Source organism: Schistocerca americana, chromosome 7 (assembly GCF_021461395.2).
Source record: "Schistocerca americana isolate TAMUIC-IGC-003095 chromosome 7, iqSchAmer2.1, whole genome shotgun sequence".
NCBI lineage: Eukaryota > Metazoa > Arthropoda > Insecta > Orthoptera > Acrididae > Schistocerca > Schistocerca americana.
Genome location: NC_060125.1, coordinates 546,898,488 through 546,911,169, shown reverse-complemented (window position 1 = coordinate 546,911,169; position 12,682 = coordinate 546,898,488). Strand labels below are relative to the sequence as shown.

The 12,682-nt window shown below is 43.3% G+C and overlaps 1 protein-coding gene across 1 annotated transcript in view; it reads right to left on the bottom strand.

Moving 5' to 3' along the window:
• Positions 1–235: 235 nt before the first annotated feature.
• Positions 236–12,682, bottom strand: part of LOC124622570 (galactoside alpha-(1,2)-fucosyltransferase 2-like) — a 105,192-nt gene continuing 92,745 nt past the window's right edge. Inside the window, exon 6 of the mRNA XM_047148318.1 lies at positions 236–842. Within this exon, the coding sequence (XP_047004274.1) occupies positions 516–842 (327 nt within the window). The 3' untranslated portion in view covers positions 236–515. The remainder of the gene's footprint in view (positions 843–12,682) is intronic.

The window sequence follows — 12,682 nt, the reverse complement described above, 5'->3', positions numbered from 1 at the left end:
GAGGTGGCGCAGTGGTTAGACACTGAGGATGACGGTTCAATCCCACCTCCCGCCATCCTGAATAGGTTTTCCTGATTTCCCTAAATCGCTCCAGGCAAATGTCAGGATGGTTCCTTTCAAAGGGCATGGCCGACTTCCTTCCCCGTCCTTCCCTAATCCGATGAGACTGATGGCCTTGCTGTCTGGTTTCCTTCCTCCCCCCCCCCCCCCCCCCCCAAAGAAAACTTTCCTACAATCTAAATTGAACCCTACAATCTAAATTGAACACAGACACATCCTAGTGGCATCATGGAGGAGTATCAGCACGTTGAGTCTAATGTCTCCTGTGTGAACTACATGGAGAGTTAAAGATGGTGCTCCCACTGTCCGTCAAAGATACCATTTTGAGTTTCTAACTGCGAGATAGCAACCCAGTCAGAAATGTGTTCAGCGAACTGTATGATGCGTGAAATGACAGCGTTGTGGTGCTAGTGGTGACATGCCTACTGCCCCTCAGGTCCTCCATCTTAAGATCCTCACTGTGAGATGGCGACCCAACCAGGAATGTGCTGTGCGAACTGCATGGCAGGCGACACGGCGTCTCCTCGTTGCAGGTGGTAGACGGCGGCGCGCCCGCCAGTCATTAGGGCTGAAAAGAGACCAAAGGTGCCATAGGCGAGGACAGAGTGGTTGCAGCTGGACAGTAGTGCCAGATCCCACTCCGGCTCATCCAGCACGCCATCCCCCACCAGGAAGGTATGTCGCAGACCCAGGGATCGCAGATGTGGCAGCAGAACATCCTGCACCCAGTACGGGTCATCAGACGCCACCACCAGCACAAGTTCGCCACCTGAGGGCACCACCTGCATAACAGAGTAAAATTTTCAGGAAGGGTGGAAGATAGGAGAGGGGGAAACAGAGAGCACTCAGAATACAAACTGTGGCCTTCAGGGTCAAAATTATAACCTAGAACTCCTCAAGAATGAATATACAACTCCTGTACAATATACGTTTGGCAGACAAAACAAGTAAGATAAAGGAAAGTTCACATAAAATATATATACTGCCCAGTCGTATTAATGTGACCACCTCTCAAAAGCTTTTATAACCACTTTTTATTTTTTGTAGTGCAGATAACTGTGAGACTTTCAGGAAGAGTCAATAAGGTTCTGAAAGTTACTGGAAGGAATGTGGAGCCATGCTAACTCCAGTGCAATGGCCACCTGCGCTAGGTTTTTCAGCTGAGGATCCATGGTGTGAACAACTCAGTCATATGGGTTTAAATCTGGGGAGTTTGGTGGCCAGGCGAGTTCGGTAAACTCAATCTGGTGCCCTTAGAACCACACACGTACACTGTGAGCTGGGTGACATGTTTCATTGTCCTGCTGGTAGATACCATCATGACGAGGAAAAACAAACTGCATTTAGGGGTGGCCATGGTTCCTAACGGAAAAATGCATACTTTTGTTGATCCATTGTGCCTTTCAAGATGACTAGATCACCCAGGGAACGCCCTCCCGCCTCGACCCTTCTGGCGATTGTTGCAGGATGTTTATTTTCAGAAGTTTCACGCCATACATGCCAAAAGCCATCTGTCTGATGGAGTGCAAAACGTGATTCATCTGAAAAGGCCACCTGTCTCGACTCAGTAGATGTTGAGATGCGGTACTAGCATGTAAATTCCAGCCTTCATCACTGATGAGCAGCAGTCATCATGGGAACTAAAATCTCCAATGTTTTTCGGTATGCAGGAGAAAAATAAATTGCAATTGGAAACCTGTGTCCAAAACCGTCATCGATTGAGGCAGCAGAGGATGACATTCATAACAGATGATGCCTTTCTATGCAGCAGCTAGCTGCGTTTTCAGCACTGTTGATAGTGGCAGTCAGTTGCGATCACTGAACACCAAAAAACATAGCGACGTTTCACCTATGGTCCGTCGGCGTACAAAGTCACGTTTGCTGCTGATGGGGTGGTCTAGTTGCAGGCGCCGGCGTCTATAACGCCGACGTCCTGTAGTGTCACTGGATGACGTTTCCAGACACAGGTTCCTATCCTCGATTTGTTCCTCAAGACACCCTCTACAACCTCTCGAAGTTTGTCTCAAGATTGTTGTGACACGCTGCTTATGGAATATAGGGTTTAACATATCGTCAAAAATGAGGTCATTAGCGAAGTGAGCACTAGCGATGGTTGGTGTTGGATGGGGAAGCAATTTGGAGAATTCTTCTGAAACGAACGATCCTGGCATTCGCCTAAGACTATTTAGAGAAATCACCTTAATGTGGATGAATTCGTAATGCTGTATTCTCGAATATGAGTCTAATGTCTCATCACTGTGCAATCACATTTGACAGCCCATCCTCGAACCCCAAGAAGTAGCGAACGGAAGACATTATGCCGTTACTGTAACGTGAATGGTAACTGAAATGTTCAAATGAATCCAAACCGTGAGTACGTGTAGAATACAGTCGCATCTTGGCAATTCGAAGTTCAAGGAACCACAGAAAAAGTTTCAATAATTGGGAGTTCGAGCTAACGAATGTTTGACTGATCAGGGAAGAATCAAGAAAAATTCGAAGGATGGTCATCGCCTCCAGACACAAAAAAATACTGCTATAGTGTCAATAACAGATGTATTTCTTACTTTTACGATGTTTTGATTACCAATGAATTTTCAAAGTCTATATTCCTAGGTGATAATAAATATTCAATAATGCGTGAATCCTTATTTTTAATACAGGTCTATAGTATTTAACTTGCCAAGAAATCTAAATTCTTTCTTCCGTTTTTACTATACCAATGTATTGTGAACGAAACAATCGTATTTACGATGTACTAACAGCCATTAAAAATAGGTACGTTTCGCCTGTGATCGAGTATCCAGGAGTAATTACTAGCGTGCCCCTGATAGTGCAATGTAAGCGTTGCAGTCAGGGTCAGTATATGCTAGACTGGGAATTACATGTATCTGCGAGAGGGCGAGAGGGAAGTTCAGAAATACACTGCAGAGTGTCTCCAGGTTATTTGAAAAGTGTTTTTCCCTGAAGAAGATGGGTGGGTAGGCCCACTAGGTAAGGGTGAGAAGTATTGATTGAAAATTTACCACGTTAATAGGAAGAGGTAAGATGCTGATTGTTTGTGTGTTGTAGAATGTCAGCTTTCGATGTCAACTTTCAAGATTTAATATACATCACTTTTGTCAGATTCAGATTTACCTTAGTTCTAGAAAGGCGTACCATATCATTCCTTTCCATATTCGGCAGCGGTTTTCAGGAGAGCTAACAAGTGAACTGAGACATACTCATATGACTTAACATGTAGCAGTATGATAACGATGACAAAAACGACTAATTACTGTCCCAAAAGATAGATTACTGAAATACATTCACATAAATGACTGGTAAGCACACTGCGGTGAGATGTAACCATTCCAAAGACAGTGTCACTATCATTTTGCTTAAGTCCTAACTTGTTCACAGTATGAAAAATCTCCGTTTTCGAAATTTTAAGAATAAGTCTTTACATAACGAATATCTTCTCTACTGTAGCGTTCCCCATAGGAGATTACTGTCAGTGCTATCGAGCTGGCTATGTTCAATCTTTTCCCTTAACCGCATGTGCTAGAGTTCCAGACTGGCAAAAAATACTGTAGATTCGTCTGACAGACAGTTTATTAAGAAAGGGGTTTTCTTAGGATTATCCCAATGAATCTCTATTTGTTACGTGGCTTCTTGCTCTGCTGTGGTTGGTCGGATTCTCAATATGAGGTTGCGGTTCATACAATTATTTTATTGCCGATGGTGGTTTTCCCACTTATTTAGGGCATTACATTATATTTCCCTTAACCGCATGTGCTAGAGTTCCAGACTGGCAAAAAATACTGTAGATTCGTCTGACAGACAGTTTATTAAGAAAGGGGTTTTCTTAGGATTATCCCAATGAATCTCTATTTGTTACGTGGCTTCTTGCTCAGCTGTGGTTGGTCGGATTCTCAATATGAGGTTGCAGTTCATACAATTATTTTATTGCCGATGGTGGTTTTCCCACTTATTTAGGGCATTACATTATATTTGGTTCCGTAGAGGATCATTGGCGAGCATTTTGCAAAAAAAGTCATCATGTATACAGCTGTGTTCTCTTTGAAAAAAAAAAAAATATTCGTTTCATTCGCATATTTCCTGTGATATACCGTAAGGACATTATTGGTTTGCTAGGCGGTAGTTCAGAACTATAAGGTTCATTTTTAAAGACAAGCTTTTTATATGTGTGTTTTGCCCGCCAGTATTTTGATGAACGCTACAGTTACGTAATATTATGAAAAGGATAGATTGCTTCTCACGATATGGCGGAGACGATGAGTAGCGGTTACGCTCAACAAAAGGACTGTCAAATTTAGAGAACCATTATTTAAAAGTGGCTGCCGAATGATTCTACTGCCGCCAACATATACTGCGCGTAAGGACACGAAGATAAGATAGGAAAAATTAGGGCACATGTGGAGGCATATTTATAGTCGTGTTTCCCGCGCTCTATTTGCGAGTGGAACAGAAAAGGAAATGACTAGTAGTGGTACAGGATACCCTCCTCCACGCACCGTACGGTGGCTTGCGGAGTATCGATGTAGATATAGATGTAGAAACAAGTAAGCTTTAAGCCAAAATAGCCTTCATCAGAAGTAGAAAACATACACGCACACACACTCACGCAAACACAACTCACACACATGACCACTGTCTCTGGCTGAATCATCTCCACTAAATGGTGAGTAGCAATCTATCCTTTCCATAATATTGTCACTAACCCATCCTAGATTTTCTATTATTCTACAGTTAAACAAGAAAGTACAGGATTTTCTCGACGTGAAAATTTTTTGTCACAGACAGAAAAACACGTCGATACTTTTAACGACTCAGTAAACGCGAGGCACTGACACGCGCTTTATTTTTCTCTTTCGTATTCCTCAGTTTATAGCATAGTTTACGTTGAAATATCGCAGTATATGAGCCAGTGTGGTGCCTGTTAGTGGTGCATGAAACAGTTTTAATTTTCGTTTTGTCTGTGGAAAATCATTACTTCATTTTTTTATTTACTCTTTTTCAATGCTACATTTCGATTGTATTGTTAAAGATTTAAATAATAAGCAAATATCAAAATCTATAGCATGAACAGAATAACAGTTTTTAACATTGGAGAAAGACAATCAGGAGGCTGGACAAAGATATTATTTGTTATTGAGCAAACGAACATCAGACAATGACCAGCAGTGTGTGTGATCAGGAATTCTGTGTAATGGCTGTACTCTGTAAATACACTACTGGCCATTAAAATTGCTACCCCAAGAAGAAATGCAGATGATAAACGCGTATTCGTTGAACAAATATATTATACTAGAACTGACACGTGACTACATTTTCACGCAATTTGGGTGCATAGATCCTGAGAAATTAGTACCCAGAACAACCACCTCTGGTCGTAATAACGGCCTTGATACGCCTGGGCATTGACTCAAACAGAGCTTGAATGGCGTGTACAGGTACAGCTGCCCACGCAGCTTCAACACGATACCACAGTTCATCAAGAGTAGAGTGACTGGCATATTGTGACGAGCCAGTTGCTCGGCCATCATTGACCAGATGTTTTCAATTGGTGAGAGATCTGGAGAATGTGCTGGCCAGGGCAGCAGTCGAACATTTTCTGTATCCAGAAAGCCCATACAGGACCTGCAACATCCGGTAGTGCATTATCCTGCTGAAATGTAGGTTTAGCAGGGATCGAATGAAGGGTAGAGCCACGGGTCGTAACACATCTGAAATGTAAGGTCCACTGCTCAAAAGTGCCGTCAACGCGAACAAGAGGTGACCGAGACGTGTAACCTATGGCACCCCATACCGTCACGCTGGGTGATAACGCCAGTATGGCGATGACGAATACTCGCTTCCAATGTGCGTTCACCGTGATGTCGCCAAACACGGATGCGACCATCATGATGCTGTAAACAGAACCTGGATTGCCATTCGTGCACCCAGGTTCGTGGTGGAGTCCACCATCGCAGGCGCTCCTGTCTGTGATGCAGCGTCAAGGGTAACCGCAGCCACGGTCTCCGGTCTCCGAGCTGATAGTCCATGCTGCTGCAAACGTCGTCAAACCGTTCGTGCAGATGGTTGTTGTCTTGCAAACGTCCCCATCTGTTGACTCAGGGATCGAGACGTGGCTGCACGATCCGTTACAGCCATGCGGCTAAGATGCCTGTCATCTCGACTGCTAGTGATACGAGGCCGTTGGGATGTAGTACGGCGTTCCATATTACCCTCCTGAACCCACCGATTCCATATTCTGCTAACAGTCATTGGATCTCGGCCAACGCACGCAGCAATGTCGCGATACGATAAACCGCAATCGCGATAGGCTACAATCCGACCTTTATCAGAGTTGGAAACGTGATGGTACGCATTTCTCCTCCTTACACGAGGCATCACAACAACGTTTCACCAGGCAACGCCGGTCAACTGCTGTTTGTGTATGAGAAATCGGTTGGAAACTTTCCTCATGTCAGCACGTTGTAGGTGTCGCCACCGGCGCCAACATTGTGTGAATGCTCTTAAAAGCTAATCGTTTGCATATCACAGCACCTTCTTCCTGTCGGTTAAATTTCGCGTCTATAACACGTCATCTTCGTGGTGTAGCAATTTTAATGGGCGGTAGTTAAATATGTGGATCGTCGTAAATTAAAGTGACAAAATGCTGAAAGAATGCGGGTTGTTGTTTAATGCCATGGTGTATTAGCCACAAAATTACGCTGGACGCACTGCGAGACAGGAGAATGCCAGTCCGCCACTAACAAACATCACGAGTGCTACTTCGACGACGCGTACGTTCGCTAACACAGGTAAGTGGTACACTCATAGCTTAAATGCAGCTTTTGGAATTTTTTGAGTAGTTTAATTTTGAATATTAACTGTTGGAGTGGTTTCAGAGTTTTACTGACTATTTTCTCCATCATGATAAATTTATATTTGTGATGAAATATCAAGTCAGTGGTTAAAAGATTTAACTTGCATAGCTATGAAATGGTATTTTTAATTCTCCCCACTGCAGCCTGTGAATATCATTTGCCACTAAATTCAATCTAAAGCACGTTATTTTCGCTTAACTAAATAGTTTTGTAGCATTACGCATTGAGAAATCGTCGCAGTCAGTTCAGCATCTACGAAGGCGTGCTGAAAAGTAATGTCTCCGAACTTTTTGTGTCAAAGCCCTTGAAGCTTTATAAAGCAAATGTTGCTTGCATTCTACATACATATTCTTCGTGTCTACACATCTGCAGTACCCTGCCGCTAGAGGATTCCGAATTGTAGCGTTAAAACACGGAGTTGTGTAACGTAACTATGTCGGTGCGTGAGAAACAGCGTGCCGTAATCGAGTTTCGACCTTCAGCATGACAATGCCAGACCACACACGACCACTGAGATATCTGCGACAGTCTCCTTAGGCCCACTGTCATCGATTATCCTACATACAGTCACGACTTGACATCGTATCATTTTCGTCTGTTTCCAAAACTTAAAGAACGCCTTTGAGGAGGACTTCAATTTAATAGGGATGAAGCGGTACAACGAGAGGCGAAGTTGTGACTCCGTCAACGGAATCAAACATTATGCAATAACGGTATCAATAAATTGATTTCGTGGTGGGAGAAATGTGTTCATCGCCAGAGTAACTGTTTTCAGAAATAAATACGTAGTCATGAAGAATAAAGATGGTTTTTGGGATGGATTATAATCAGTAATGCAATATTGCTGGCAAAAATTAATTATATTATGAATGAAATGATTTTACAAACGTTCAAATGGGACTTACTTTTTACAATAATCTTTCAACTAGCATTGCGCAAACATACCTTCAGCAGTCTTGAGTTTCTCAAAAAAATGATTCAGTAATAATAGTTCCTCTTATGATAATAGTTATCTGATGTATCTGTACATCCGTTTATAATCTCTTGTAAATCTTAGCTGGTGGCTGGCAGACACACCGCTCCTCTCAACCTCTCGCTTCAGACCTGCTACCGACTCGCTTCACACCCCGCTTACCACTGACTTCCTACGAACGCTAAAATGCCGCCTCTCCTGCCAACAATGCTTTCTGGTGCAGACATTCCCTCCTACCACTACAAAATGTATCAATGGCGGTCTTCCCGCTCTTTTCTTAAAATGTTTTTATACGCTCTCTCTCCCGCCCTTTTTAAAATTATATCAATTATATCAATGCCAGTAATACTTTGGTGCAGACATTCCCTGCTACCACAATTATTTCTAACATGACAAATATTATTTCTACTTAATCCTATTAATAAAATATAAACATCTTTCATAAATTGTGGTTTGACAATAGAAATATACACGTCTTACATAATAAACGGCTAAAACTGTTCATGGTTCATGGTGTACAGTTCCCAGTTAAAATCTACGTGTTCGTCTTGAGGCAGCTTAACTGGCCGCTCGCGAATACCTAGACTACATCATCCAGTATTAGAGAATGACAGCACTTAGAGGCTTGTAACAAACATTATACGTAACTTTAAACCTTTGAGAAACTTTTTCCCGCCGTCAGTCCACACAAAATAATGAGAGGAAAAAAATTAATCGCTTTATACAATTTCGCTGTTCGTACAGTGAAACTACTGCAAAAAACATGACGATTCAATTTGTTGTCTCTTTAACGCTATTCGTAATGCACTGTGCAGACAGTATTTACATTTGCCACTGAATGTACCTGCAAAATTCTATCATTATACAACACATATTGTTGTTGTTGTTGTTGTGGTCTTTAGTCCTGAGACTGGTTTGATGCAGCTCTCCATGCTACTCTATCCTGTGCAAGGTTCTTCATCTCCCAGTACCTACTGCAACCTACATCCTTCTGAATCTGCTTAGTGTATTCATCTCTTGGTCTCCCTCTACGATTTTTACCCTCCACGCTGCCCTCCAATGCTAAATTTGTGATCCCTTGATGCCTCAAAACATGTCCTACCAACCGATTCCTTCTTCTAGTCAAGTTGTGCCACAAACTTCTCTTCTCCCCAGTCCTATTCAATACCTCCTCATTAGTTACGTGATCTACCCACCTTATCTTCAGCATTCTTCTGTAGCACCACATTTCGAAAGCTTCTATTCTCTTCTTGTCCAAACTGGTTATCGTCCATGTTTCACTTCCATACATGGCTACACTCCATACAAATACTTTCAGAAACGACTTCCTGACACATATTATAGGAGATATAACATCATAAACGTTGAGATGTTGAAAAACTAGCTTTTTCTTAAAACAGAGCTCAAATTTCCCTGACTATAATGATTCAATATTTGAAAATGAGAGCACCTAGCGACCTTAAACAAACTTAAGACATAATTTCAAACCTTTTCTAAACTTTTTTTTTTGATTGCGTGTTAAATGTTCAATACATTAGCTCATCAGCAAATTAATCAGAAATTTGAAGAAGTTTTATACAGATTGGTATATTCTTTTCGAAGAGTGTAATATTATATTTGTGTATGCTAAATAATAACGTACAACGTAGTGTGCTTCTATGTGTGTGTGTGTGTGTGTGTGAATGTTTTTCTGTGGCTGTGTTATTTATTGTTTAAATGCAACGCTGATAGTTTTTATTACAAGGTGTACAACTTTGCTTCCGCCATTTGCCGATAGGTGGTGACAACGGTAAGTAGCGGTCGAAAGAAACAGATCGCAGACGTCAGGCAGTTAGCTTGGACCTCGGTCAACATAACCTCATTCAAACATTTGTCATCTGTGCCTGCTTTATAAAGATGTTGTTGATTGAAAATGTCAGTTTACGAGCCTAACTCTCGTCATTTGCGGGAGGTGTTACTATTTTGTTTCAATATGAAGAAAGCAGCGGCTGAGTCTCATAGAAGGCTCTCAAGTACGTATGGTAAGGGCGCTGTTGGTGAAATAACGTGTCGTGAGTGGTTTAAACGCTCAAGAACGGTGATTTTAATGTCGTAGACCGGCATAGTGGTGGAAGAGGAAAGGTTTCGGAAGATGCAAAATGTTCAAATGGGTGTGAAATCTTATCGGGCTTACAGTCCCTAAGCTTACACACTGCTTAACCTAAATTATCATAAGGACGAACACACACAGCCATGCCCGAGGGAGGACTCGAACCTCCGCCGGGATCATCCGCACAGTCCATGACTGCAGCGCCTCAGACCGCTCGCCAAAGATGCAGAATTGGAGACATTGCTGAGTGGAGACACCCGTCAGATTCAAGAAGAATTGTCACGATTAGTGAGAGTGACACAGCAAGCCATTTCAAAACGTCTCAAGGCTATGGGTATGAATCAGAAAGAAGGAACTTGAGCCCTACGTGAGCTGAAACCAAGAGACGTTGAACGGCGTTTGTGTGTTTCTGAAAAGTTGATTCAGAGGCAAAAACGGAAGGGATTTCTACATCGCATTGTGACCGGGGACGAAAAATGAGTTCATTACGACAACCCTAAACGCAGAAAATGATGGGGATGTACCGCCCATGCTTCCAAGTCGACGGCCAAACCGAATATTCACGGCTCCAAGATCATGCTTTGCATTTGGTGGGACCAGCTGGGCGTAATGTAATATGCGGTGTTAAAACCAAGTGAAACTATCACATGTGCTCATTATCGGAGGCAATTAATGCGTTAAAGCAGAGCATTAAAAGACAAACGGCCGCAATACAGCGACAGGCACGATAAAGTGATTTTGCAGCACGACAACGCTCGACCCCACGTTGCAAAAGAGGTCAAAACGTACTTGGAAACGTTAAAATGGGAAGTCCTACCCAACCCGCCGTATTCTCCAGACATTTCTTCCTCTGATTATCACCTGTTTAGATCAATGGTGCATGGCCTGGCTGACCAAGACTTCCGATCTCATGAAGAAGTTACAAATTGGATCGATTCGTGGATCGCTTGAAAAGATGAACAATTTTTTCAACGCGGGATCCGCACACTGCCCGAAAGATAGGAGAAAGTAGTGGCCAGCGATAGAAAATACTTTGAATGATACACGTGTAACCAATTTGTTTTATTAAAGCCTCAAATGTTGGGGAAAAATGGCGGAAGCAAAGTTGTACACCTTGTATAACTCGTTGGCCGCACCTTCGTCAGACTTTATTATGTTACACGGTTCCCTTGAATTGCTGAATTTAAAAAACGCACACGTAAAGGCACAGTGCTCATACTGTGTGCTTGAATTGCTTTTTCTTCCTTTTTGTTTACGTGACGTTTGTAACTAGGAACTAAGTTCACTCAGAAAAAAATCGATGGCCTAATTACTTACTGTTCGCTGATGACATTACAATAATCACTGATCAGAAACTGAGTCAGGTGCCTAATGAAAAGGAACATTTTCCAACAGAAGGCTAGAATATCCACATAAACACAAAGAAAACTAAGATAATGGTGTGCGCAAGAGTGGACATACTGGACGCCTAACTGTTAAACAGGAGGCAGATATACTCGTAGTTTCCTGTTCCGGAAGTGCTCTGCGCAACACAGTTAAAGGATCACTTTTTCGGAACTCCTCAACCGTCTCCCCCAGCGACACAGAAGTTTGAAATTTGCCTCAAACGTGCCTACAACCTTCCTTCGCAACGATGCAAAAGCGTAGAGCCCCGCAACGCCACACTCAGGCTCGGCACGCTTCAATCAGCGAGGTGTCGACACCGCCAGAGCTCACAAGTGTACGGTGTGTTAATGATGTCACGTTGGGACCACATTTCACCACAATTCTGCTCAACACAGCCTTGGACTGTCACACGATGAGAATTTCGTTGCACCCCCTCTCACATACATATCACCCCCTCTTTTGGCGCCTCTGCAATGGAGCTCAGAAACGGCAACGCCCAACGTTGAAATCGCGCACTTTTCTTAGGGGCCGCCGAGGAAAACATTTTACACCGCCGCTCAGAATCGATACGAAGAGGCTGTAGGGGTGGCATAAAGGGCGTCGATACAATCATCCCTTTCCTTGGGGCGTTGATTCCCCCACATTTCGAAGTCAAAAACGACAGTTCGCAGTGCAGCGGGCAAGAGGGCGTCGTGCATGACAACCTTACACTCTGGACGATTCAACCCTTCCCTAAGGACATCGTGGACCAGCAACCCTACTGAAAGCGATCGCACCCCTTTGGAGTGCAATGCGGCCGCAATTTTTGCTCTGGTGTACAGGGTAGAGCCACTAGGGAACGTTTAGAAACATTCGACGAAATTTGAACACCATCTGTAGCAGTAAAAAGTGCTTATACTTTTTCAACAAAGAAATATCGTGCCTTTTTGTGGCGTAATCACGGAGGCGTCATTAACACATGTGTGAATAAGACGACAAAGGGTCCCTTTGAGATCCCATTGTCCGGAAACACGCTTGGTGCAACCCACCAACCTCTGTTAAGGACGTTATAGAAATGTAGCAGTGCAGAGACAGACTGTGATGAGAGCCCAAGGCACCTGCAGACAGCACACTGACAGGTCTTCGGTCCCGTTTGCCTACTAGCAGGCGCAAGGGCAGCAGTGTAGCCCGCCTGCAGCGGCCTACAACCCTCAAGAAAGATGGGTGGATGGCAGGAGGGTGTTGCCGAACTTGGGGCCCCTAGAGGGACCCTTTTCCCTTTTACTCGCGCACTGTCAATGTGGCACCCTTCCTTGATCA